Source organism: Diospyros lotus, chromosome 9, assembly GCF_014633365.1.
Source record: "Diospyros lotus cultivar Yz01 chromosome 9, ASM1463336v1, whole genome shotgun sequence".
NCBI classification, from domain to species: Eukaryota; Viridiplantae; Streptophyta; class Magnoliopsida; order Ericales; family Ebenaceae; genus Diospyros; species Diospyros lotus.
The window spans coordinates 32,190,495-32,217,740 of record NC_068346.1 but is presented as its reverse complement, the minus strand read 5'-3'; the positions used below and the strand labels follow the sequence as shown (position 1 = coordinate 32,217,740).

General features: G+C 38.6%; 1 protein-coding gene across 2 annotated transcripts; it reads right to left on the bottom strand.

Moving 5' to 3' along the window:
• On the bottom strand, positions 1-26,946 carry LOC127809764 (uncharacterized). Of its 2 annotated transcripts, none has more exons than XM_052348816.1 (9): positions 26,779-26,946; positions 24,622-26,293; positions 24,183-24,409; positions 23,750-24,082; positions 2,942-3,188; positions 2,280-2,408; positions 1,946-2,161; positions 1,499-1,622; positions 1-602 (listed from the first exon to the last, which is right to left on the bottom strand). In XM_052348816.1, exons 2-9 carry the CDS (start codon positions 26,170-26,172, stop codon positions 367-369), a joined length of 3,063 nt encoding a protein of 1,020 aa, XP_052204776.1. In that variant the 5' UTR covers positions 26,173-26,293; positions 26,779-26,946; the 3' UTR covers positions 1-366. The 2 variants fall into 2 exon arrangements, with proteins under 2 accessions (XP_052204776.1, XP_052204777.1); XM_052348817.1 differs by having other exon boundaries at positions 24,622-26,275; positions 26,779-26,944.
• Positions 26,947-27,246: the final 300 nt, after the last annotated feature.

Sequence of the window (27,246 nt, the reverse complement as noted above, 5' to 3'; positions counted from 1 at the left end):
TTAATCAAATGGGTATCCTATAGATTTGCTCTGTGTAAAGCAATTATGTGTTTCACCATGATGTTTGATACAATTCAACCACTTCCCAAACGGAAGGCAAGCTATTTGGCAAAACAAGCCAAAACAAATCAACTCAACACATAGATCCCACCCTCCTGTGTGTGATGCCTATACTCAAAAACATCGATCAAATTCAACATAGAAGAGGGTTCTTCCAACATTATTTTGTTGCACTTCAGATTATATCTATCAAAACAAAAATCATCCATCCAGCGCCTCTTTCTGAAGAACTGATAAGGAATTTACCAGAGTTTTTTCAACATGGCGTCAGATCTCTCCGCACCTTCAGCCTCTGGAAAGACAATTTCACGGATAGTTAATAGGCTCCGGCTGCACAGATTTCTGTACCAGTTCAGTCTGCTCCTGGACGTGCATCGTGTAGAACCCGGTGGCCGTGGCAGCGGAAGGAGCCCGGCCAACATACTTTACGTCATCCATGGTACCCCTGCCCAGTGCTTTCATTGCAGTGCCAAGGCGCGGTAATATGTAGGTGTATCCACCCATGTTCATCGGCTCTTCCTGGCACCAAACAACCTCCGCGTCTGCAAGAATCATTAGAAAGAAGAGTAAACGTCATTAACTTGGCAGGCAATTATGAGCAACCAAACAAAATTAATTGACAGAACCCCCACACTAATCAAGGATTCACTTTTTGTTTTGTTCCGTACTCTTGACCATAGCAACATACGTATCAGAGACTAATCAAGTATATGATGGAATCAACGCGGGGTAATATCATTATATATAAAAACCACCCTAACCCTAAACAAATATTTGAAGCCGAATACGTGAGAAGCCAACCACCAATTCAATTGCTCTTGTTACAATCGATTTGATAATTTTTAAAGTTTAGTGTTATGTTATAAAATTGATACAGATTTGAAGACGTAAAGTTGATAATGTGGTCAAAGCTCGGTATTATTGGTAATATCCATATATATATATATATCCTAAAATATATGATGTCTCCTAATTCTGTCAAATATTGACTCACATTTTCGCATAACGATCTAAGAGGCAGCATAAATGTTCGACTATACATTCACAAGGGTTGAGAAAGCGATTTTTGGGGAACTGGAAAGATCTGTTCAGTTGTGGAAAACAAGACTTTTTGGGAAAATTTTCTGTAGAGAAGAGAAAACTAGAAAAACATGACCAAATTAGATAAATTTCCAAAAATGAAACAGAAAATTGTTTATGCTGACTGCAAGAAAACATCTTTAGGATGCTTTCCACACAAAAATAGGGGGAGTTTTTAAAATTTCTACAGAAGGAAAATTGGAGAAGTAGAAAATTTGCGACGGAAAACTGAAAAATATTTTTTGTAACTAACGACCAGTTAGCTTCTTGTCTTATCCAATCAGAAACAAAGCAAGGTAAGATCTTTTGACAAATTAACATTACCAAAATTATTCAGCTGCAAGTTTGGAATACATACTTGGATACCGCTTCAGCTCACGCTGAACAAGGTCATATGGGAAGGGGCAAAGTTGTTCCACCCTGCATATCGCGATGTCCTTGCCAGCAACTTTCTTCCTCTCCTCATCAAGCTCATAATAAACCTACAAAATGATAACAAATAATAAGCCAAATAGCAATTAGCATCAGGAAAGAACCCACAGAAATCAAAAACTAACCACATAAAGCCACAAACTGATCTGATCTCTGCAATGCAATAAAATGGACATCTCATGATTGCATCACTTCCTTATGCAAGTGTTAAAGCCGTTTGTGTGTGTTTGTCCCATGAATCGAGTGGAATTTAAGGATTATTTACTGGATTCAGTCCCAACATAGGCATAATATTGATTCTAGTGTAACATTAGAAGATGATGTTGGGGGAAAAACAAATAATCATAATACAAAGCAAATTACTGTAACACACCTTTCCTGAACAAAGAATCAAACGTCTGATGCCCTCCTCAAGATCCGAGTGGTCGTTCTGGTCCTTTATAAGGCGCTTAAACCGAGTACCTTGTTTGTCAAAACCTGGATGGCCTTGGACATCATCAAATTCAGATAGATTTGATTTGCATTCCTTGTGTCGAAGTAAGTTCTTTGGCGCCATCACAACTAGAGGCTTACGGAATTCCCTGTGTAACTAAGAGATGATGGCATACAAGGAACAAGAGAGTGTCATATCAATAGGTATGCTTGGAAATAGGAGAAATGTTGTGAAATAGCTTTGAATAAATTTATAAACAGATTAGCACACTCACCTGACGCCGCAGAACATGGAAATAATTTGCAGGAGTAGTCACATTCACAACCTGCCAATTGCATTCCTGGATCTGCTTTCGGAGCGTTGGATCCATCTCTGGTATAACATAGGGATTATCATCACTCATCTGCCATCAAAATTTATTGCAGATTCAGCATTGTTGTAACTTTCAAAACAACAAAGGGTATCCTGAGTAATACAACAATCAGAGACAATGACCCTCAGAAAACATGGATAATTAACATTTGTTCTCTCTATAGAGCACATTTCATCCAATGATTCTTGGGAATTGGATGAGATGAGTATCAGATTATTCCTACAAAAAGATATTCGACCAAGCAATTCCCCACCCCCTATCCTGAACTCAACAACCCCCCCCCCCCCCCCCCCCCCCCAAAAAAAAAAAAAAAGTAATAATAATAAATAAAATGCAGTGACTGCAGTGAGATTTCAGCTCTGAGATGGCACCTTCTAAAAGCTCACTTTAATAGGTTTATCTAACAACACAATAATCCCACCCACCCCTCAACTGCAGTCCTCTCTCCTGAACTCCCTTTCCAAATCCATCTAGCAAACAAAGAAATACAAGTTGGGTGGTGTTAGGGACACTATTACACTGGTTTATGCTAAATATGGATCCAGACTTAAGAGAAGCACTACCTGAAGGAAGCGCTCCAACCGTGCACTTGAATGCTCAGGACCTTGTCCATCATAACCATGAGGTAGCAAGACAACAAGTCCAGTCTGACGCAACCACTTTGCCTCCCCACTGCTCAAAAACTGATCGAAAATTACCTGAGCTCCATTAGCAAAATCACCAAATTGAGCTTCCCACAATACCAATGCATTTGGATTTTCCATTGAATAACCCAATTCAAATCCCAGAACACCAAACTCAGAAAGAGAGCTGAAAAAAATAAAAACAAAAAAGAAGAATTAAAAAAGAGGCTCTTAATAACAGCAGGTTTCAATTTTAACCAATATTACAAGACTGCACCATGTTAAGTTCAAGCACTCATATAAAAGTAGCAGACTGGCTGTAGTTAACTAGGATAAGAGAATACCAGCGTACAAAAAGGGGTTGAAATCAGTATCCAATAAATAGCAGAACAAAATATTGTAAATAATACAAAGGATGTCAAAGGCACATGACAGATAGGAAGCAGGGCTGGGGTTCAAACATCTCATGGACAAATGACACCTTTGAATCAGCATAAAAGGGAAGAGCTGGGGCATATCCATAATTTGGATCATCATACAACTATACAATCTTGTGTCTAAGCACAGGCAAGAGGTAGTGTAGAAAATCGAGGACCAGTCTGCATGAGTACCAAAGCAGATGCGACATTTAAAACTATTAGGCAACTTTTCTAGCATTGAGATGCAGATGGGAGCGAAAGTAAGATAACAATTTGGAATATAGCAATTTATCTAAAAGAAGACCATATCTTCTGATTGAGAAAGCATATATAATTGTTTATCAATGATCAATTCTGGTACATCAGTTCAAATGGCCCCCACAAAAATAAGCAGCTCTTCAAGCAGGAAGGTTAAAATGCTTGTCGTAGCTACAATAACATTAACAACATACATGATAATTGAACCCAGATCAACTCTAAACCATTGACTATGGAGCCTTTTCATTTTTCGAATCTCTATTACTCTTGCTTTTCCTATTAAGCATCAAAAAGAATACAAATACAGAAACGAGAACAAGATAAGGAAAACACAAAAACAACAAAAACTCCACATATGAGTACAATGGGGATATGAAACAAAATGATATCTTTTACAAATCCAATATGAAGATACAAGTCAAACATGATGATATTGTCTATAAAATTGAAAAGTGTCATTAATCCAACGTAATGGTAGTATTAAATCCATAATAAGTTCCCATAAACATCATTCAACATATCAACATACAAGGAAATATTTTTTCCTAAGTTACAAGTTATAACTAGGCTCAATTTTGTGTTTCTTATTCCTGGGAGAAAAAACTCTATTAAAACTCCTTGTCCAACCCATGGACACATTCTACATGTGTTCAAAACTGAAAATGATAAGAAAAGAATTAGAGCACATCATTTGGAAAGTCCAACACATATCTCAGGATGTACAACCAGTATCCATATAAAATGTGTTGGAACTGGGTATGGCTCCAAAATGAACTGCCCATGTTTCCTAGGATGGAACCTTCTCAAGTTTATAATTAATGGTGTTGGGTTTTGCATTGAGAAATCTGTCTAGAAGGTTTAAAAGAATAGGAGATCCCTCGAGTGAATGTAAGCGGCTGAATATTCTAAGTTAGGAAGAGGCCAGCTTAGGCGTTTTATTGTAAGGGGTATTTTAGTCTTTGTGTAGGCAAAATATAAAGCCTTGTAATTACCGCCTCCAACCCTCCATAAATAGAAAGCTTAGGGTGAGGCAGTCGGATACAATTGATCATTCTATCCTTTCTATATACGAGAGATATTGTTGTAAGAAGAGAGAAAAGGCTTGTGAGAGAGAGAGTCATTTGTAATCTATGTGAGCAGTGAATTCATGTGAAAGTTAGGGAAGAAGAGAGGGATATCTTGTACTGTTCGAAGTTGGTTTCTAGTGGAATTGCTCTTGTTTTGGTGACTGGATGTAGAGTCGTTTTCGTGGCCTGAACCAGGATATATCGCCTCTCTTCTTGATTGGTTTGATTGTTTCTTTCTCTGTTTTTCATTCCTTTAATTCTATTCTTTCAATTTCAGTTTCTTATTTTTGTCGATTGGGTTGATTTTCGATGAGGAGTGTGAGAGATTGGCATTTGTAAGCATTGATTGAGTTGTCTAGAGCGCTCCTAATCTTAATAAATTGGTATCAAAGCCAAGAACTCATTCAAGAACCCTAGAAATCAATAGGTTTTACCCCCTTCCATGGCTTCTGCAGCCTCTTCTGCCCGTTATGATATAGAGAAATTTGATGGAACAAATGACTTTGGGCTTTGGCAAATGAAAATGAAAGCCTTGTTGAGTAACCTTCACTGATGAACAGAAAAAGGAAATCAGTGAACGGAGAAAGGAAATCAATAAGAAGGCTTATAATACTCTAATTTTGAGTTTAGGAGAAAGTCCTTAGGGAAGTTTCTAAGATGGAAACAGCAGAGGCTTTATGGTCTAAATTAGAGTCTTTGTATGACAAAAACCCTTTCAAATAGGCTGTAATTGAAGGCAAAGTTTTTTACATTTAAAATGCAAGGAGGGCAGAAACTTAAAAGTCATATAGATGATTTTAATAAACTATGTCTTGACTTAGAAAACATAGATATAATCTATGATGATGAAGACAAAGCCCTTGTATTATAGCATTCTTTGCCTAGGTCATATGAAACCTTTGTTGATATATTAAAACATGGTAGGGATAAATTAACCCTAGAAGATGTTTTGGGGGCATTGAACTCTAAGGAGTTACAGCAGAAATTAGAGGGAAAAGCTGCTGGAGATGTGCTTGCTGTTAGAAGCAGGGCGGAAAGAAGAGACTTTAGGCCTAGGGGAGAGTCTAGGTCCAAGTCTAGGAATGGTAGGAAACCAATTAAATGTGTCCACTGTCATGAAGAGGGTCATATCAAGAAAAATTGCCCTAGGAGAAAGAGAGAATCCCAAGAAAGATCTAATTCTGAAATTTCATCCTCCCTATGTGAGTATGACTATGATAGTGCGGATGCATTGGTTGCATCTTGCCTATAAGATAAGGATGTGTGGGTTTTAGACTCGGGTTGTTCTTTTCACATGAAATCCCATAGAGAATGATTTCTAAACTATAAAGATATAGGTGGTGGAAAGGTGATCTTAAGGGACAACCATGAGTGTATTATAAAAGGGATAGGAGACATAAAATTGAGGATGCATGTTGGATTGGTAAAGACCTTAAAATCTGTTAGGTATGTTCCAGATTTAAAAAGGAACTTAATATGCCTAGGAGAGTTGGATAAGAGTGGACATTCCTATAAAGGGCATGGTGGAGTATTAAGGGTATCAAAGGGAGCCCTTATATGCATAAAAGCTGACCTTCACAATGGGATATATGTGCTGCAAGCAACCACTTTAAGTGGTGAGGCAGCTATAGATGAAAATAGAACCTATGATCAAACAAAATTGTGGCACTATAGGATGGCTCACATAAGTGAGCAAGGCCTTAGAGAATTGTCCAAACAAGGTATCCTAGGGGCTGAAAATGTAACAGATTTGGACCAATATGAGACATGTATTTTTGGTAAGTCTTCTAAGGTAAAATTCCCAAAGAAAGCAAACCACATATCTAAAGCCCCTTTAGAATATATCCATTCGGATTTGTGAGGTCCTAGTCAATCTTTAACACATGGTGGGGCAAGGTATTTTTTTTTGTCTATCATAGATGACTTCTCTAGGATGGTTTGGGTATAAGTATTAAAATCAAAAGATGGTACTTTTGAAGCTTTTAGAGCCTGGAAAACCTTAATAAATAATCAAAAAGGTATGAAAATCAAGGTCATTAGAACAGATAATGGACTTGAGTTTTGCAATAAAGAATTTGCACAAATGTGTAAAGAAGATGGCATCCTTAGGCATTTAATTGTCCCTAGTAACCCTAAGCAAAATGACCTAGCTGAGAGAATGAATAGGACCCTTTTTAGAAAAAGTGAGATGCATGTTAATCCATGCTAGGTTATCTAAATTATTTTGGGGAGAAGCTGTTACAATAGCTGTCTATGTGATTAATAGATCACCCTCGACTGCAATAGGGTTTAAAACACCCTATGAAATGTGGAATGGCCACAAGCCAAGCTTAGAGCATCTAAGGGTATTTGGCTGCATTGCTTATACTCATGTTAAGCAAGGGAAATTGGAGCCTAGAGCCAAGAGGTGTCTGTTTATAGGATATCCAACCGGGGTAAAGGGAAGTTATGGGCCCTAGAAGAAGGATTGCCGAGAACATTGATAAGTAGGGATGTGACTTTTAAAGAAGATTCTTTCTTGAAAGATGATAAGGTAGATCACCCAAAGGATGGGAGAGAAAAGGGAAAAGCTGTTGCAATTGAACAGCATGATCAAATCCATGAAGCTGCCATGCAGAGACCCATAGATTTGGCAGCTGACCAGCCTTCTAGAGTGCTGGTTCTCCTATGGATATGGACCAGCATAGTGCTGGGGATGATTCCCCTACCTTAGATAGCTTCCAGTAAAGTGGAAGCCTTGATCCCTCAAGTTCTGAAAGGTTCCAGCCCACTAATAGTGCTGGTCCTTCCAGTTCGGGTAGTTCTCCTAGGGTAGATAGGTACAATGTGGCAAGGGATAGACAAAGGAGGGAGGTTAGACCTCCTATAAGGTATGGGTATTCTAATTTAGTCTCCTATGCATTGTTAAGTGCTGAAGAGACAGCTGGAGATGAACCTCTTTCATTTGAAGAGGCTGTGAAGTCAAAAGACTCCAAGAAATGGCTGGCAGCCATGGAATCTGAAATGGAATCTTTGAATAAGAATAAGACTTGGGTTTTGGTTGATAGGCCCTTAAATAAAAGGGTGGTAGGCTGTAAGTGGCTCTTTAAGATTAAAGAAGAGGCAGATAAGGAGCAAAAAACCTAGGTATAAAGCTAGGTTGGTAGCAAGGGGATTCACCCAAGTTGCTGGGGTGGATTATAATGAGGTTTTCTCACCGGTAGTGAGACATACCTTGATTAGAATCTTGCTTGCTATGACTGCCCATTTAAACTTAAACCTAGAACAAATGGATGTGACCACTGCATTCCTTCATAGTGAATTAGAGGAGGACATTCTAATGGAACAACCTAAGGAATTTGAGGTTAGGGGTAAGAAGGAGCAAGTATGTTTGCTAAAGAAGTCCTTATATGGACTTAAGCAATCCCCTAGGCAATGGTATAGAAAATTTGATACATTCATGATCAATCAAGGTTTCAAGAGAAGTGTCTTTTGATTGTTGTGTCTATGTTAAGCATATTTCATCTAAAATCTTGATATATCTCCTCCTGTATGTGGATGACATACTAATTGCTAGTCAATCGGATGAAGAAATCCATAGGTTAAAACTGAAATTAAAATCAGCTTTTGAGATGGAGGAGTTAGGAGAAGCAAGGAAAATTTTAGGGATTGAAATAGTAAAAAATAGACAGGAGAGGTTAATCTAGCTATCCCAAAAGGCATACCTAGAGAAATTGATTAAGAGATTTCAAATGCATGATGCAAAGGAGGTAAATGTTCCTTTTGCCCAGTATTTTAAACGATCCCACAACCAATCACCTAGTGATGAAGAGAGCATAAGAGAAATGAGCAAGATTCCCTACTCTAGTGGTGTAGGTAGCCTCATGTATTGTACAGTGTGTACTAGGCCGGATTTAGCACATGCTATGAGTGTTGCTAGCAAATTTATGGCTAATCTGGGTAAGGAACATTGGGCTGCTGTTAAGTGAATTTTTAGATACCTTTAAGGATCAATGAATATGGCTTTAGTTTATGGTAGAGCTAGCGTAGAAGATGAGCCTAATATATTAGAGTTCACTGATGCTGATTATGCAACAAATTTGGACAAAAGGAGATCATCTACCGGGTATGTATTTAAGCTATAGAATGCAACCATAAGCTGGAAAACTAATTTGCAATCAGTAGTGGCTCTTTCAACCACTAAGGCTGAGTATATAGCTGTTACAGAAGCTATAAAGGAGGGTCTATGGTTGAGAGGTTTAGTAAGTGAACTCCTAGGGAGATATATTAAGGCAATCTTAAAGTGTGATAGCCAAAGTGTTATGCACTTAGCTAAAAACCAAGCACACCATGAGAGAACTAAGCACATTGATGTTAGGTATCACTTTATCAAAGAAGTACTTGAAAGAAATGAAATAGATTTGATAAAGGTAGCAGGAGAAGAAAATGTTGCGGATATGTTCACTAAAGCAGTACCTATGTCTAAGTTACATCATTGTTTGGGGCTCTTACATATTTGTATTTGTGAATGATCAATTTATTTTGCAAGTCCTTAACGAAGAGCAATTGATGGAGTCAGATTCTAGAAGTCACTCAAGCAAAATGGTAGAGATTTGTTGGGTTTTGCATTGAGAAATCTGTCTAGAAGGTTTAAAAGAACAGGAGATCCCTCTAGTGAATGGAAGCGGCTGAATATTCTAAGTTAGGAAGAGACAAGCTTAGGTGTTTTATTATAAGGGGTATTTTAGTCTTTGTGTAGGCAAAATATAAAGCCTTGTAATTACTGCCTCCAACCCTCCATAAATAGAAAGCTTAGGGCGAGGCAGTCAGATACAATTGATCATTCTATCCTTTCTGTATACGAGTGATATTGCTGTAAGAAGAGAAAAAAGGCTTGTGAGAGAGAAAGTCATTTGTAATCTCTATGAGCAGTGAATTCGTGTGAAAGTTAGGGAAGAAGAGAGGGATATCTTGTACTGTTTGAAGTTGGTTTCTAGTGGAATTACTCTCGTTTTGGCGGCTGGATGTAGGGTCGTTTCCACGGCCAGAACCAGGATATATCGTCTGTCTTCTTGATTGGTTTGGTTGTTTCTTTCTCTGTTTTTCATTCCTTTAATTCTATTCTTTCAATTTCAGTTTCTTATTTCTGTCGATTGGGTTGATTTCGGGTGAGGAGTGTGAGAGATTGGCATTTGTAAGCATTGATTGAGTTGCCTAAAGCGCTCCTAATCCTAACAAATGCCTCACCAAATGATGTTTCAGTTTTGTTGCAGTGACACCAGTCAATTTCATCATGCACCATCTTTTACTAACCGTCTAAGCTATGTGTTAAAATACAAAATAGCTAAAATTATGGCTTGGTAGCTGAATGGAAAGAAAAGGATTAACAATAAAACATTTCTAAAATTAACATGTCAAGTATAATATGACTAGAATTCTAGTAGACAGCTTCCACCTGGACATTTAATAGCAATGATAAACAAGACTAACCAGTTCCATACTTCTTGTTATTACTACATCATGCAGAATCCGCAAAAATATAGAGCTGTCTTTTTTACCAAAATGGACAATGTAATAAAGCAACATGACATCCTTTGCCAAAGAACAAACAATAAATATTGATAAACAGCAACATCCTTTCTTAATATTGATAACCAAAAGTGGGGAGCCTCACTGGGACACCCTTTTTTCATGTCCTACTTTCATAAAATTTATGGACAAAGATTATACAACATGAACAACTCCTCATGAAGGATCCAAGGATCTTCACCAAATCTAACCTTTTTTCTTTAGTGAGAGAAAAACTCACAAACCACATTCAAGAAAAAGTGTTTTGGTGTATATTTTTAACAAATGATATTGTCTTGGTAGATGAGACAAAAAATGCATAACTAATAAGCTGGAATTATGAAAAGATACCTTAGCAAGTTGAGTGAATCAAAAACCAATTACATGGAATGTAAGTTTAGTAAACATAAAAGTGGGAATAAGATTGTGCTAAAACTTGTAGACCAAATTATAAGTAAAACAGATCAGTTCAAATATCTGAGATCAGTTGTTTAAAAAGAACAAAAGATTATCGCTGGTGGGAATTGTTGGAATAAATGTAATTAGCTGTCAATGAGTTGTCAATTAGACCTTTTTTTTAGGAGTAAATTATTGTGCATTCCTACTATAAAATCTAAATGAAGAGACTAGACCTCAATCAAGTTATATGATTCAACATGGTATCAGGACCTATAAGAAAATACTTTCCCGCTGTGTTATCCCTCTAGTGGTGCCTTTCTTTTCTTTCTCATTGTGCTATCCTTCTAGCGGTGCCTTTCTTCTCAACAATCGTTGCTCCAATGTCAGCAATGTCCGCGAAATTGCCGCTGCCTGCTTACAAATCTAATGTCACCGTCGCCAAGATCTACAACTCCCATCGTCACCTCCGCCGCTTCCAATCGTCAACCAACCCAAAGCGACTCAGATATGCTACTTCCGACTGCCATCGCGACTGTTGATCTACAGATCAGCCTTGTGCCGCCACGGTCCATGGTTGTCCTGTCCAGATCCGTGCCTATTGCCGCCCAAATCTGCGCTCACCGTCGCTATTGCTACCGCCCAACATCGATGTCGCTACTCGCAGCTTCCTCTGGTCGTCATTGCTTCCTTCCTCGCATCTGATCTGCCATCGTCGTCGCTTCCAACGATAGCCTTCCAAATCGCGGCCTCGCCTCCACCTCTGCAACTTCCTCCAGATTGCAGCCTCCTCACCTCTGCCTCTCTAATCCACCGTGTTGTAGTCGCTTCCACCAACTCACACAGATCTGACCACTTCCTTGTTGTTCTCCTTCTTTAGATCTGCCATACAGTTGTGATTTTTCAATCTGGTCTACTTTTCAATCGGTTTCTAAGCTTAAAACCCAAATCTTAAACCAAATCTGGTCTAACCCAACCCGCCGATCCGTTTCAAATCTGTTTAGCCCAGATCTAAGCTATCAGATTTGTCCAAACCTACTTGAACCAAATCCACTCCACATCCGACAAATCTATCATTAAAGACACTTCAAAAGTGACTTCCATCCAAAATATGGAGTGTCCTCCCAATAGAGATCTGCCATTCAAGACGCTTCAAAACTGCCTTCCATCCAAATCATGGAGAGTCCAGCATCTTTAGTCACCTCCGGATCTAAATTTGTAGGTTTCTCTTTGCCTTTTTCTTCTTCACCTATCATTACTTCTAAAAAACTGGTTGGAAGTACCAATTACATGTTTTGGGCTGCCTATGTTGAGTTATGATTCATGGGTCAAGGAATAGAAGATCACCTAAGTACGAAAGCCGATGCAATTCCCGCTGCTGAGAGAGCAACATGGAAGAAAATCGATGCTCTTCTTTGCAATATGTTATGGCAGACCATTACTCCCAAACTATATGTTATTTACAAAGCATACAAGACTTGTGTTCAGGTATGGACAAAGGCCAAATCTCTTTATACAAATGATATCCAACGTCTTTACTCTGTTGTTTCCACTGTTGTTCACTTGAAGCAACAAGATATGGATATGTCTGAATTCCTTGGCCGCCTAGAATCCCTAAGGGAAGAGTTCAACTCTCTATTACTAATTGGTAATACTGCAGAAGAAAAATTGAAGCAGCGAGATAAATTCTTTATAGTTCTGGAATTGACTACCATTCAATCTGGCCTTGCTCTGGTCTAGGATCAAATATTATCCAGTCCCATTGTTCCGACGCTAGAAGATGCCTTTGCTAGACCTTCTTCAGGTTTCTTCCTCATCTTCAGCCATCGATGGTTCTCAGGTTGATTCCTCCGTCTTAGCGTCACAAACCTTTGGCAGAGAAGAACAAGGGAATAACCGAGGCAGTAACTCACAACGAGGTAATCATCCTAAATGTAACTACTGCCATAGGTGGGGCCATCTTCTAGAACGATGCCACAAACTACATGATCGACCACCACGTGCTGCTAATGTAGCTCAATCTATCCCAGCCAATTCCTCAATAAAAACATTTGAGAATCATTCATCTTCATCCCTTGTTTTGACTAGATGTGATTATGAGGACTACCTTCGGTATCAAGCTTTTAAACAGACTGTGTCGTCATCCATTGCTTATGTGGTGCACACTGGTAATTCTATTGCTAGTGTTACTCGGTCTACCACTCCTGGACCATGGGTTCTCGATTCTAGTGCAACTGATCATCTCTCTGGTAACCAAAGTCTCTTTTCCTCTCTCTCTATTTCTTCTTGTTTGCCTTTGTTACTCTTACCAATGGTTCCAAAACATACGCTACAAGCACTGGTCAAGCACAACTGCTCCCTTCATTACCCTTAGATTTTGTTTTATATGTTCCCAGCAACCCTTTTAATCTTGTTTTTGTTAGTAAACTAACACGTGCTCTTCATTGTTCCATAACCTTCTTTGTCGATTCTGTTGTCGTGCAAGACCGGCATAGGGGACAGATGATTGGCATTGAGCATGAGTCACAAGGACTTTATTATCTCGACAAACCATCTTCCCCAACAGCCTTCATTTCTACTAAATCTCCAACTCTTCTTCATAATCGTTTGGGACATCCAAGTCTATCCAAGTTACAAAAGATGGTACTGCATCTTTCTAATGTTTCCACTTTAAATTGTGAGTCGTGTCAGCTTGGAAAACAATCTCACACTTCGTTTCCAAAGCGTGTCAATAATTGGGCTACATCCCCTTTTGAACTTATCCATAGTGATGTTTGGGGTCCTTGTCATGTTCTCTTTGTTCTAGGTTTTCGATACTTCATCACTTTCATCGACGATTGCTTTCGTTGTACTTGGATGTTCTTACTGAAAAATTGTTCAAAGTTATTTACTATTGTTGAAATGTTGTCTCGAGTATATCTAGAAGATCAGTGATATAATCAGCTATTGGATAGTTGTATCCCATGTGTAATTAGTAATAGTTGTGGGGTGAAATGTAATTATCCAACACTTGTCATAGACATGTCCGCCCTATGATTCTATAAATAGGGCAAGGGGTAGCCGGTTAAGTCAGATTGCTATTCTTCTGTTTCTATGTAACGAGTGCACTGTTCTGAGAGAAAAGCCGAGTGTTTCCTACTGTTAAAGCTTTGTAAGCTTGGGAAGCTATTAAGGTGTACTTGAGATAGATAGAAGGAGGGATTCTACTGCTGTACTAATCGTTCTTCTCCCTAATAAGACTGTTCTTGGAGGGCTCTTTGAAGGTTGGATGTAGGTTTCCTCAAAGGAAACTAAACCAGGATAAATCTTGGCGTTTGTGTAGTTTGTTTTCTATTTCTTGTTCTTATTTTCTTTCTGTTTGATTGCTTAAGTTTTCTGTTTCAATTCCTATTATCGCTGGGTGGATTTGAGAGTGTTGAGAGAGGCATATATCATCTAAGGGTAATTCCGCATAGTCCTAGGATAACAACTATCTTTATGGACTTCTGTGCTAAAATTCAAACTCAATTTAATGTTTCTATCCATGCCTTCCGCAATGACAATACTAAAGAATATTTCTTAGCTCCCTTCACTACTTTCATGGCTCCTGAGGGTATTTTACATTAATCCTCCTGTGCCTATACACCCCAATAGAATGGAGTTGATGAGCGCAAAAATCGTCATTTGATTGAAACCACTAGCACTCTTTTACTACATAGTCATCTCCTTCCCATTTTTGGGTTGATGTTGTTCTCACTGCATGTTATCTCATTAACTAGATACCTTCCTCTATCTTACAGCATGAGATCCCTCACTCCATCCTTTTTCCTGCTCAGGGTCTTTATCTCCTTCCACTTCATGTTTTTGGGTGCACTTGTTTTGTCCATGACATGACCCCTGGTCGTCCCAAACTTTCAGCCAAGGCTATCAAGTGCATCTTCCTTGGTTACTCATGACTTCAGAAAGGTTATCAGTGTTACTCTCCTAATCAATACCGTTATTTCATCTCTACTAATGTTACCTTCTTTGAGGCATCTCCTTTCTTTCTTTCCTCCCCTGTCGAGAGTCGTCCAGTTTCTGAGATTCTTCCTACTCCTTACCTTTGTTCTCCCTCCTTTGATACTGCTCCTACTGTCCATGAACGTCCCCTTCAGGTTTATCATCGTCGTCCACATCCTCTTGCGACTCCTGACAAAGAACATGCTAACTCACCTCGTGCTCCGACATCCTCACCTACCTAGGACCAGCCAGTTCCTTCTAAGCCAGTTGTTAAACCTTCTCCTAAGCCCATTGCCACTCCAAAAGGTATATGCTTTACTCATAACCCTCACCCCATCTACACCTTCCTTAGCTATCATTGCTTGGCTTCACCCTATTATGCTTTTGTGTCCACTTTATCTTCTATTAATGTCCCTAAAACTGCCAGTGAGGCACTTTTAGATCCAGGGTGACGCCAGGCCATGCTTGATAAGATGGATGCTTTACATTCTAGTGGCACTTGGGAATTGATTTCTCTTCCTCCTGGTAAATCTATTGTTGGTTGTCACTGGGTCTATACCATGAAGGTTGGTCCAAATGGGAAGGTTGATTGCCTTAAGGCATGTTTGGTTGTCAAAAGCTACACTCAAATTTTTGCACTGAATTACGGTGACATTTTTTCTTTGGTGGCTAAGATTGCCTCCGTACACTTGTTTTTATCCATTACTGCGATGAATCATTGCATCTCTATTAGCTAGATATTAAGAATGTTTTTTTTCATGGAGATCTTCAAGAGAAAGTCTATATGAAGCAACCGCCTAGCTTTGTTGCTCAAGGGGAGTCTGGATTAGTCTGCAAACTTCGCCGCTCTCTTTATGGGTTGAAACAATCTCCTCGAGCTTGGTTTGAACGATTTGTTAATCCTAGGGTCACTGGATCAGTTTTCTTATGCAAGAATTCAGCCATTCTTCAACCCAAAATCAAAACCAAACAACAGAAATAATAAACAGAAAACAAGAACAGAATTTAAATGAATGAAAACCAGAAACAATCAAACCACAAACCAAACAATAGGCGCAAGATATATCTTGGTTCGGATTGCTTGAAAGCAACCCTACATCTAGTCTTGAAATCACCTCGAGAGCAATCTTGATTTATTCAGAAACCGATCAGAACAACAGTCATTCCTTGGCCGAGTACACCCACATTATTCTCTCCCAAGATTACAAAGTTATATTCTAATCACACAACCTTTTCTCTCAGAGAATACACATCCACTCGACTAATTTTCTCATTACAAACAGAAATGAGAACACTGCCTCACTTGCTACCCCTTGCCCTCTATTTATAATAGTGGGCAAATATCCCAATAAAGACTATTAGATATTTATAGTTTAACCCCCCAACCTATCACTAATTACATATTAGGAAATAAACTTATATTTAATACTTCATTGGCTCTCAAATACATTGATATAACTGATCTTCTTATCCTATACTCGAGAAAACACTTTAACAATTCTCCACCATTATCTTGAGTATACTTCAACCTTCATCCATTCAAGCCTTGGCCTTCCAATAGATGAATTTGACCTGCTCTCATAGGTTCTTCCTGCTTCAACTAATCACTCAAACACAAAACAAACATTAAGAATATCAAATCAATGTTGTAAATTTCAACAATGGGACACCTTGGATCATATTTCCAGCTACATAACCTATACGTGCAACTTTAATTAGGATTGATTCCTCCTTCTCAAGGATTTCCCTAATGAATATCTTTCCTAACATCAATATGATTGGTCATTTCCATGATGGGACTGAATCTAAGCCAAGTGGACTGCCCATTGGCTATTTCAATTTTCTCTACTTAGACATTCCTTTAGGGTTCCAGCTGTATAACATGTAACCTAAAATACATAACTTCCCGTCTAAGTACACTCCACCATAAACCAAATCCATACTTAATGTTATTTCTCTATCCCAAAGGGTCCAAACTTTTACACAGCATCACAACAATAGTGCACCATACCCGGATCGGCCTTAACATTGCTAAACTTACTCCTAGCTCCCAAAACTGGTCTTTGGGCTTTACCACTGTCCTTCCTCCTTATGTTTGCTTCAAACTTAAAGGCTGCTAATCTTTTTCTTTTAACTCTCCACTACCTACCTACCAGTCTACCAAGATATGCTTAAGATTAGGGTAACCTAAGCTGCCTTAAGCTGTCCAAACCCTATTCCAATCTCTATGCCTTAGTATTTCCCAACTTATCCTTCCTCCCACACTCTCAAACACTGATCTAAACACTCAGCTACACCTTGAGAGTTCTATTTGGAGAAAATACCAATGAAGCTGCCTCTCAATATACTAGGTATACTACTGGAATACTCACAGCTTCCACATGCACTCAATTTTAACCCTTTTGGACTCTTCCAATCTTATATCTTACCTAAGGAATTACTATCATACCTAGAGAGACCTTCTAAGCAACCAATCCTTGCTTACCTTTCCCTCTAGCCTCTTATCCCTTGGCTACACTATAAGATCATTTTTCCCTTAGTTTCCACATGGATAATTAGTTGTTATTGATACCTATTTGATCCAAAGTTTAGCCTTTATGAGCTGTCATACCTGACGGTCATTCGCCTAGTCTTTCTCCCTAGGCTTTCCCATCTCCAGCATTTCCTAAACTTACAAATAGACACTTACACAGCACTCCACCCATTTAACCTAAGGGATCTTCCACCTAAGTCCAAGATTCTCCCCAACTTTACATGGCTCCATGCCATTCATTTGGACAAGAGTGCATCACCTCTTCTTATACAAGAGGTTCCATTTTTCTGCCTATTCCTTAGCACTCAAGCCAGAGCCTAAGCATCCTTCAAACTCAACATTCCATACCTCACTGATACTTTCTTGTGGTTCTATCTATTCCTCATCCTAGGCAACACTCTAAACCTTCTACTCCCATGCTCATTATCAGCTTGATGATTCTATTTCCTTTTCCTTGTTTAGTCTGGACTTTGATCAACAATGGCTACACCATACAAGATAGCACTTGCAGATGCCATTTCCCCCTCATTGTTCACAAGGACCGTCACTACAAGAGCCAAAGCTATCTTGAACACTAATTTCCTCCCTCTCACAATTCAGCCCAAGCTTACACAATGAATATGACCAAAAATATTTTCAGATTTCCCTATTGCTATACCCTGGTTATAAGCTAGTTTCAGACATTTCCAAATGATTATACATGCTGTTTTATTTTTCCAGCATCCCAGATTCCATCCCTTGCCCTTAGCATCAGCTAATTTTATGTCCTATTTGATAGAGTTTTCCCACATAGGTAAGAACCCTAGCTTTAGAAGTCCTGGGCATACCTATTTTACAACTCCACAACACCTAACCCTTCACACCAGAAGCACTTTCCAGCAAGCTCATACTCAATTCCAGCAAGCTCATATACGCTTGGGAATTCCTTAGGGACACACCATCTCCACTAGGTTCACTTCACCTAGCTCCATCATGAGACAAGGCCTAGATAGGTTCCCCCTAGATCCTAGAAACTGATCTCTAATGGGCTTTTGACATATACAAGGTCTGTTTTGGAGACTTCTACATTTGGTAACCTTACCAAACTACATGGTTTCTATTCCCTTATGCCTGTAAACTTTTCCCTCCCCCTAATATCCCTAGCCTTAAATACCTTTCTTAGTCCTTGCTCACCATTGTGAGCCATCCTCAACAAATGACATACCCTAACCTTATCATAGGCTATCCTTTAGTGGTTGCAGCTTATCCACATATAAATGCAAGCATGCACCATATAACTTCCATTCTTGAGGGTTGCTTCCATCTCTATAAGAGATCCTTATGCAACTTCTTAGGACTCCAATTCTCCTCTATAGGAGAAACCCTTTCTATCTAATTCTCCTAGGGAAATTAGGTTTATGATTTTACAGCTTCTAAGAAATTTTGGAATAGCTCCACCATGCTTCCTAATTTCTCCCATCTCCAATTCCCTTGACCTTAATTTGTTGCCTAGACAAACCATTTCCCCCTCCACCATGTCTCTATGGATAAATACCCATCTCCTATGAGAAGTACACCCTAAACCTAGGACCTATGCTACTTTTTCTGCATACCTAGAAAAACTATAGGACATCCGCACTCTCATAGCCAAAACCACACATAGTGCTTGAGCATTCGGGGTTGGTTCTTTCTTGGGATTCCTTTTTTCTATTTGGACAATTTCTCTTGAAGTGGCCCTCCTCATGACAGTGAAAACACTTCATTGGTTTCCTATCATTCCTAGACTTGGACCTAGACTTCCCCTTAGATCTAAATTCTCTCTTTTCAGTCCTACTTCTAGCAGTTAGGACATCCCCGGCTGAACCTGTTCCTTCTAATTTCTGCTGCAACTCCTTAGAGTTCAATGCCCCGAAAACATCTTCTAGGGATAATTTTTCCCTACCATGTTTTAATATATCAACAGAGGTTTCATATATTCTTGACAAAGAATGCAATAATACAAGGGCTTTATCTTCCTCATCATAGTTAATATCTATGTTTTCTAAGTTAAGACATAGTTTATTAAACTCATCTATGTGATTATTTAGTTTATGCCCTTCTTGCATTTTAAATGTAAAAAATTTTGCCTTTAAATACAGCCTATTTGACAAGCTTTTTGTTATGTAAAGACTCTAATTTAGACCATAAAGTCTCAGCTGTTTTCATCCTTGAAACTTCCCTTAGAACTTTATCTCCTAAACTTAGAACTAGAGTATTATAGGCCCTCTTGTTGATTTCTTTTCTACGCTCACTGAAATCCTTTTTTTGTTCTTCAGTGGCATTCTCGAGCATTTTATTTTCTGCCTCTAAGGCTTCTTCTAATCCCAAGTTTCCCAACAGCGCCCTCATCTTAATTTTCCATAGATCGAAATCATTTGACCCATCAAATTTCTCTATGTCATATCTAGCGGAAAAGGGTGTGGAAGCCATGATAGGGATTAAAACTATAGATTTCTAGAGTTCTTGGCGGTTCTTGAAAGGGTTCTTGGCTCTAATACCAATTTGTTAATCCTAGGATCACTGGATCAATTTTCTTATGCAAGAATTCAACCACTCTTCAACCCAAAATCAAAACCAAACAACAGAAATAATAAACAGAAAACAAGAACAGAATTTAAATGAATGAAAACCATAAACAATCAAACCACAAACCAAACAATAGGCGCAAGATATATCCTGGTTCGGATTGCTGGAAAGCAACCCTACATCCAATCTTGAAATCACCCCGAGAGCAATCTTGATTTATTTAGAAACTGATCAGAACAACAGTCCTTCCTTGGCTAAGTACACCCACATTATTCTCTCCTAAGATTACAAAGTTATATTCTAATCACACAGCCTTTTCTCTCAGAGAATACACATGCACTCGACTAATTTCTCATTACAAACAGAAAATGAGAACACTGCTTCACTTGCTTCCCCTCGCCCTCTATTTATAATAGTGGGCGAATATCCCAATGAAGACTATTAGATATTTACAGTTTAACCCCCCCAACCTATCACTAATTACATATTGAAAAATAAACTTCTATTTAATACTTCATTGACCCTCAAATACATTGATATAACTGATCTTCTTATCATATACTCGAGACAACACTTTAACACGGTTTAGTACAATTCTTCAGGAATTTGGTATGAATCGCAATGAGGCTAACCACTATGTTTTTTATCGCCACTCATCAAATGGTCAATGCATTTATCTAGTGGTTTATATGGACAATATTGTCATCACTGGAAGTGATCAAGATGGTATTCTTCAACTGAAGACACATCTCTTCAACCATTTTCAGACTAAAGATTTTAGTAAGTTGAAATATTTTATTGGCATTGAAATAGCCCAATCCAAAAGCGGCATAGTTATTTCACAAAGGAAATATGTCTTAGACATTCTTGAGGAGGATGGTCTGCTTGACTGTAGACTAGTTGATACTCCCATGGACCCAAATATCAAGCTCTTACCAAGACAAGGGGAGCTATTATATGACCCTAGTAGATATCGCCGACTTGTTGGAAAGCTAAATACCTCACTATCACTCAGCCAGACATCTCTTTTGTTGTGAGCGTAGGTAGTCAATTTCTGCAGTCTCCATGTCATAGTCATTGGAATGCTGTCATTCGCATATCAAAGGCGCACCAGATTAGAGATTGTTTTATGAAGATAAGGGTCATACCTAGGTGATTGGATATTCTGATGCTAATCGAGCAAGATCTCCTTCAAACAGACGCTCTACTTTCGGGTACTGTGTTCTAATTGGTGGCACCTTGATATCCTAAAAGAGTAAAAAGCAGGATGCGGTTGCTAGGTCTAGTGCCGAAGCAGAATACCATGCTATGGCCTTAGCAACAAGTGAACTTATATGGTTGAAACAATTATTTCAAGAATTAAAATATGGAGAGGTGACGCAAAAGAAATTAATCTATGATAATCAAGTCGCCTTGCATATAGCCTCTAATCCTGTTTTTCTTGAGAGGACCAAACACATAGAAATTGATTGTCATTTCATCAAAGAAAAGGTTTTATCCAGATCTATTGCCACTAACTTTGTCAATTCAATCGATCAACTGGCAAACATCTTCACTAAATCTCTTTGGGGTCCTCGTATTGGTTTTATTTGTAATAAACTTGGTGCATATGACCTATACGCTCCAACTTGAGGGAGAGTGTTGGAATAAATGTAATTAACTGTCATAGATGTCAATGAGTTGTCAATTAGGCCTTATTTTTAAGAGTAAATTATTGTACATTCCTACTATAAAATCTAAATGAAGAGACTAGACCTCAATCAAGTTCTTTGATTCAACAGGAATCATGGAAATAAGACATGGAAGTTGAAAAGGCGAAGCCCTTCCAACATTTTATGCAATTGTAAAACCTCTTTAAACTAAAAGATACATGTTATCAAATGACTATAAGACTAGATTTATTGTATGACTTGAAAAATTGGACACTTAAGTACCAATATATGTAAGATACAAATGTAATTGAACCAAAAATATTAGGGTGAATGTAATGCTATACAAGAAGAGACAGTAAGCAATGAAAATTATGCATAATAAGGTGGAGGGGTATTTATTGAAAATAAGATGTGTCAAACGCAATTAGGATGGCTTAGATACGTGGAAAGAAAGCTAATAAACATCATGAAAAGAGTGAACAGAATTTATGTAGGTGGATTAAGATAATGGTGGTGAATATCTTAGTTGTTGTTACTCAAATATAACAATAAATTTCTCTGTGCGAGAGAATGTCTCAATCTAGGTCTACGAGTGACCTGTAAGGGAAAAAATCAGTTATATTAATTCAATCTCCCGCACAAGTCCTCAGATACTTAATTCAATCTCCGGATACGCGTGTAGAATGCAAAGAAAGTAGAATTGTAATAGACTTAGAATTCTGACCTTTGCTAAAGGAGGAATCTCTTATTTATAGAGGGGACGGAGACTAACAGGTAGAGGAAGATCCACAATCTTCAGTGGGCATCCTGAGCTCTTTCCTGAATTTGTAAGTGAGCATCTCGAAGGTATGATTGATTCCATCCTTCAGTCTTGCGTGAGTAGTGTATGAAGATCAAGTCTCTCAGCGTTCGTAGACTCCCAGAAAGGTCTCTTGCGCGGTTGGGAGAGAGGCTTCCAAGTCTGAGTAGCCCCCGAGAGTCTCCCAAATAGTAGTGGCCAAGTGACACACAAATTCCTAAGAGGGTCTCTCGAAGGCCTCGAGGGAGGCTCTCAGGTTCGGTCTCTCGGTCTCAATTGTTCGGTCTCAGTCTTGGTCACTCGACTAATGTCTCTCAAGTCTTTTGGTCATCTCTCAATAGTCTCTCAGTCTTACTCGACTATCTTCTCAGGTCCCTTGACTATTCTCTCAAGTTACTCGACTAACCTCTCGAGCAGGTCACTCGTCCAAGTCATTCACCTAGGTCTTATGATGGGCTATGGGCCTCTTTCCTTGGACTTGAGCTCATCATTGGGCACAACACCAATGAAGGAGAAAATTACCCCTAGTGAGAAATTTAAACTATTAAATTTTTAATATATGATAATAGTGTTTCAGTTACGTTTAAATTTTGGAATTTATATTTAATTACTTTTATTTAACTCTTCCTAATGATTGAGTAATTCCTTCAATACTTTAACGTTGAAGGTGTTCCTCTTATTTACAGTTGGTACCAAACCAAGTAGAGGAGAATTGTGTCAGGTAGCCAACAACAGCCCAAAAAACCTCGTTGGCTCAAAGCATAATGAATTCTAGACAAATGAGAAAATAGTTGGTAAGTAACCAACTTAGCAACATGCTGCATTGCCTAAGTGCAATGGAAAATCAGCTAGGGACTACATCAGCGCCCAAATGTAGTGCCAAATCGGAAAAGGTCATCCTCATATTGTCATGGAAGAATAAGAGTAAAGAAGTTAGTTCGGAATCATAGAGTAAGAATTTGGTCATGGAATATTGGAACTTTGACAGGAAAATCAATGGAACTTAATAAAACCATACAAAATTTATCTCCAACTAGCTTGGTGATGGTGCAGTATTAGCTGCCAATTTGGAAATCAAAGAGAAGTGGAATTCAGAAGAAAAAAAATCACATTGACTAGTCAGATAGGTATTTATGACCAGCTTTCACTTTGGGACTGTCCAATCACACTGAAGATATTCATAGTAAAGTAAGAAAAATTAAGAGTCAAGAGGGGGGCACACAAGCAACAAATTCCCATGGATGGGCTAAAATAAAGATACAAATGAAATTCCAGATACAAACATAAGGGCATGAAGCTTACTATTTTTTGTTTATGCTCTATTCACCTAAATCATGATAATAAAGACGATAATAAAGACAGGCCTAATGGTACATGATGAAATGAGATGTTGACTCACTAATAGTGATATTTATATCCAACAGACATGCCTAGTAAATCTCAACCAAGTGACCAACTATAAAAAATAATAATCACAATAACCAAGTAAAGAACAAGATATTATAACAGAGTAAAATTTGAAAACTGAACAAGTATAGGTGACATCAAAACTTACCTGTTGCTAACAGTAAACATCTCCTCATCTTGGTTCATGATGAGATGATCCAAGGGGCAATACTTCTCCCCAGTTTCCTGATCGTGAACTATAGCATGCCTGTGACTAAAAGTACCTCTCTCAACATCTTGACCACTCAACCTGACATGATTTCCTTCTACAACCAATGTAGCGAAGGCAAGAGCTTCACCAACGGCCCAATCAATGCCTTCCCCAGTTTCAATCATTCGAGCCCGGTCTGTAAAAACCTTCTTCACTGCTCTATGAGGCTTAAAACCATCTGGAAAAGTTGTGATTGCTTTCCCAACATTCTTCAAAATCTCTGGCTTTACCCTATAGAAAATATATATATATATATATATATACGGATCAAAAACTTTGACATTAAAAACTTAATGTGGATAGCAGACACCAAGAAACAGAGACAACATACCCAGTGTTTCGAATACGTGAAATCTGTTCTGGGGACTTGTACCCAGACCAATAAGCTGAAAGCCAGTCTCTCCTTTTTGGCACATAATCTTTGCTGGCCAAAAATTCCTCATTGAGGATTGAATTGACCTTGGTATGTATCTTATCAATGTCTTCTTTAGTCACCTGACCAGATTCTAAAAGCTTTTTTTGGTAAATCTCAACTGCCGAGGGGTGATTTCGTATAATCTGTTAAAACCCATTCCACATCACAAATATAAGTAGTTGTACACAGTCGAAACAAGCAATATCAATCAAACTGCAGAGAAAGCCTTTTGAAGAATGCAAAAATGCAGTGCCATAGCCAGAAACATATACAAAAAAGGAACAAAAACAAGCTTGCACACCAGTCTAAGGGAAAAGATGAGGTCTAGAGAACCAGAGAATAGAGTATTCCCAACCTGGTACATCTTTGGCTGTGTGAAAGACGGCTCATCAATCTCATTATGCCCAAATCTACGGTAGCACACTATGTCTACCACAACATCTGAATGGAAAGTCTGGCGCCACTCTGCTGCAAGTTCACAAACATGAACAACAGCCTCTAAATCATCACCATTGACGTGAAAGATAGGAGCACTCAAGGCTTTGGCAACATCTGTACAGTACTGAGAAGACCTTCCAGACATTGGATCCGTAGTGAAGGCAACTTGATTGTTCACCACAATGTGTATGGTACCCCCGGTAGTGTAATTTGGAAGTGCACTAAGATGAAGTGTCTCATATACTACACCTTGTCCTGCAAAGCTACCATCGCCATGAATTAAGACCCCCATATTCTTTGTCCTATCAACATCATGTGAGTAATATTGTTTTGCTCTAGTTTTCCCAACAACAACTGGGTCTACTGCTTCCAAGTGACTAGGATTTGCAACCAAAGACAAGTGAATTCTCTTCCCACCCCTAGTTGGTCGATCATAAGAAGTTCCCAGGTGATATTTGACATCACCAGTTCCTGTGTAAAGGCCAACCTCATCCACAGGCCTCGTTCCACCACTGAATTCACTAAAAATCTGTCGTAAGGGCTTCCGAACAACATTACCCAAAACATTCAATCTTCCTCTATGTGACATTCCGATGACAATACTTCCAACTCCAAGATCAGCTGCCCTGTCAAACATCTCCTTCATGCCGGGAATTAAAGTCTCAGCACCTTCAAGACCAAACCTCTTTGCTGCTGTCCACTTAGTGGCCAAGAAGTTCTCAAACTGAGTACTCCACATGAGCCGATCAAGCATAACTTCACGACGCTGTCTATTGTACTGCATTGGTGTCGGGGTCTCAATTTTTTCTCTCAACCAGTTACATTTATCACGGTCAGCAATGTGCATGTATTCATAACCAATGGTCCCACAGTAAGCCTGCTCAAGCCGGGTCAATATCGCCCTCAAAGTTTGAACAGGACGATTTTCAGACAAAAATCCAGACATCCTCCATACACCTAGGAAAAATTCCCGATCAAGATCAGCTTCTGAGAACCCATAAAGAGCTGGATCCAAGTCATCAGGAATTTCACGCTGTTCCAAACCCAAGGGATCCAACTTGGCTTTCATGTGACCGTTAACCTGGTAAGCCCTCACGAGCAACAACAATCTCATGCTCTCTTGAATGGTTTGGCCAGATATTCCAGGCGATGTAGCTGCCTGGCCAACAAAGTTTCTAAAGAAATTGTCCCATGATTCATCAACACTATTGGGGTCCTCCTCCCAAGCCCTTTGGAGCTCCTCTAAATAGACACTGCTTGTTCCATCCAAAAAGCTATCAGTCAGCCTAGAGAGCGGTACAGGCCGAGGAACAGGTGCAGATTGTGCCTTGGGTTTGAAAATAGTAGTATGAAAATATTGGTTCTGTGCAGGGAGAACCCGTGTTCTAGCAGCATAAGATCCGCCCCTTGACAGAGTTCTCCTAATTGCAAGCTTTGCAATACTAGACCCAGCTCTGAACCATGCCATTGCTACCTTTACACGAATCCTTACAAAAGAAACAAAGACTTGCTCAAAATTGCACGCTTCCTCAATCAAATTCAAACTCCAGTCACGATCATTTTTCAATTCCCTACAAGAGCATCAAACACTTTACCCAGCAAGCATCAAGATTAGAAAGAACATCATCAAAGCCAATAGTAAAAACTTTAAATCGGCAACAGAAAAGTAGAATCCAAGTTCGAGCATCAATCATATGTATGCTATCCGTCCAAGCCAGGGCCGGTTATACCCAACCAAAACCAAGGAAAAACAACGTTTAACCCAATAGTTCAAAAGTTGCAAAACAATTAAGATCTAAAACCACTAGTCAACATCATAACGCAAAGAAACGGAGAATAAATAAATTAAAAAAAAAAAAAAACAAAAGCAGCTGAACATCAAGCGGATAATGAAATTGACTTAAAACAAATAATGAAACGAAAAAACTAGAGTAATACCTGATGAATATGCAATTTTCTTCATCTAAGCGTATATACAATAAATTACATACAAAGAGATGGAAAACTGCTCGATTTCTGTAAGATGGAAAAAAGTTGCTTGATTTGTGGGATGCGATGGAATAGAAATCCATACCTGAAATGGAGAAAGGAAGAACGACGGAGTAGATTCAGAGGAGCCCTAGCCCTCGCATTCCCGAAATGAGGCAAATCGCTAGAATTGAAGAGATGACTTTTCTCGAAGGCACACAGCGGCTCTTATACGCGCACTCTCTCGCTCTCTCTCCCCCCAATATTTGGAAACTAAACTAAAAGCTATTTGGAAACTAAACTAAAAGCGATACATTTTGCTCTTTTCTTTTAATGAAAAACTAAAAAAACAAAAACAAAAATACCAGAAAATACATTTTGGTAAGATCTTTGTTTTAAGGAAAAAAAAATATCTTAGAAATTAATTTATGAAAATTAAAAAATTCATTTATACTTTAAAATTTTCTAAATGGAAGTGGAAATTAATTTTTTTAATATTAAACTGAACTCAAAAAATTTTTAAAATGAGTTTTTAATGGGAAATTTAGTCGTACAAAATAATTTTTATTTTTTT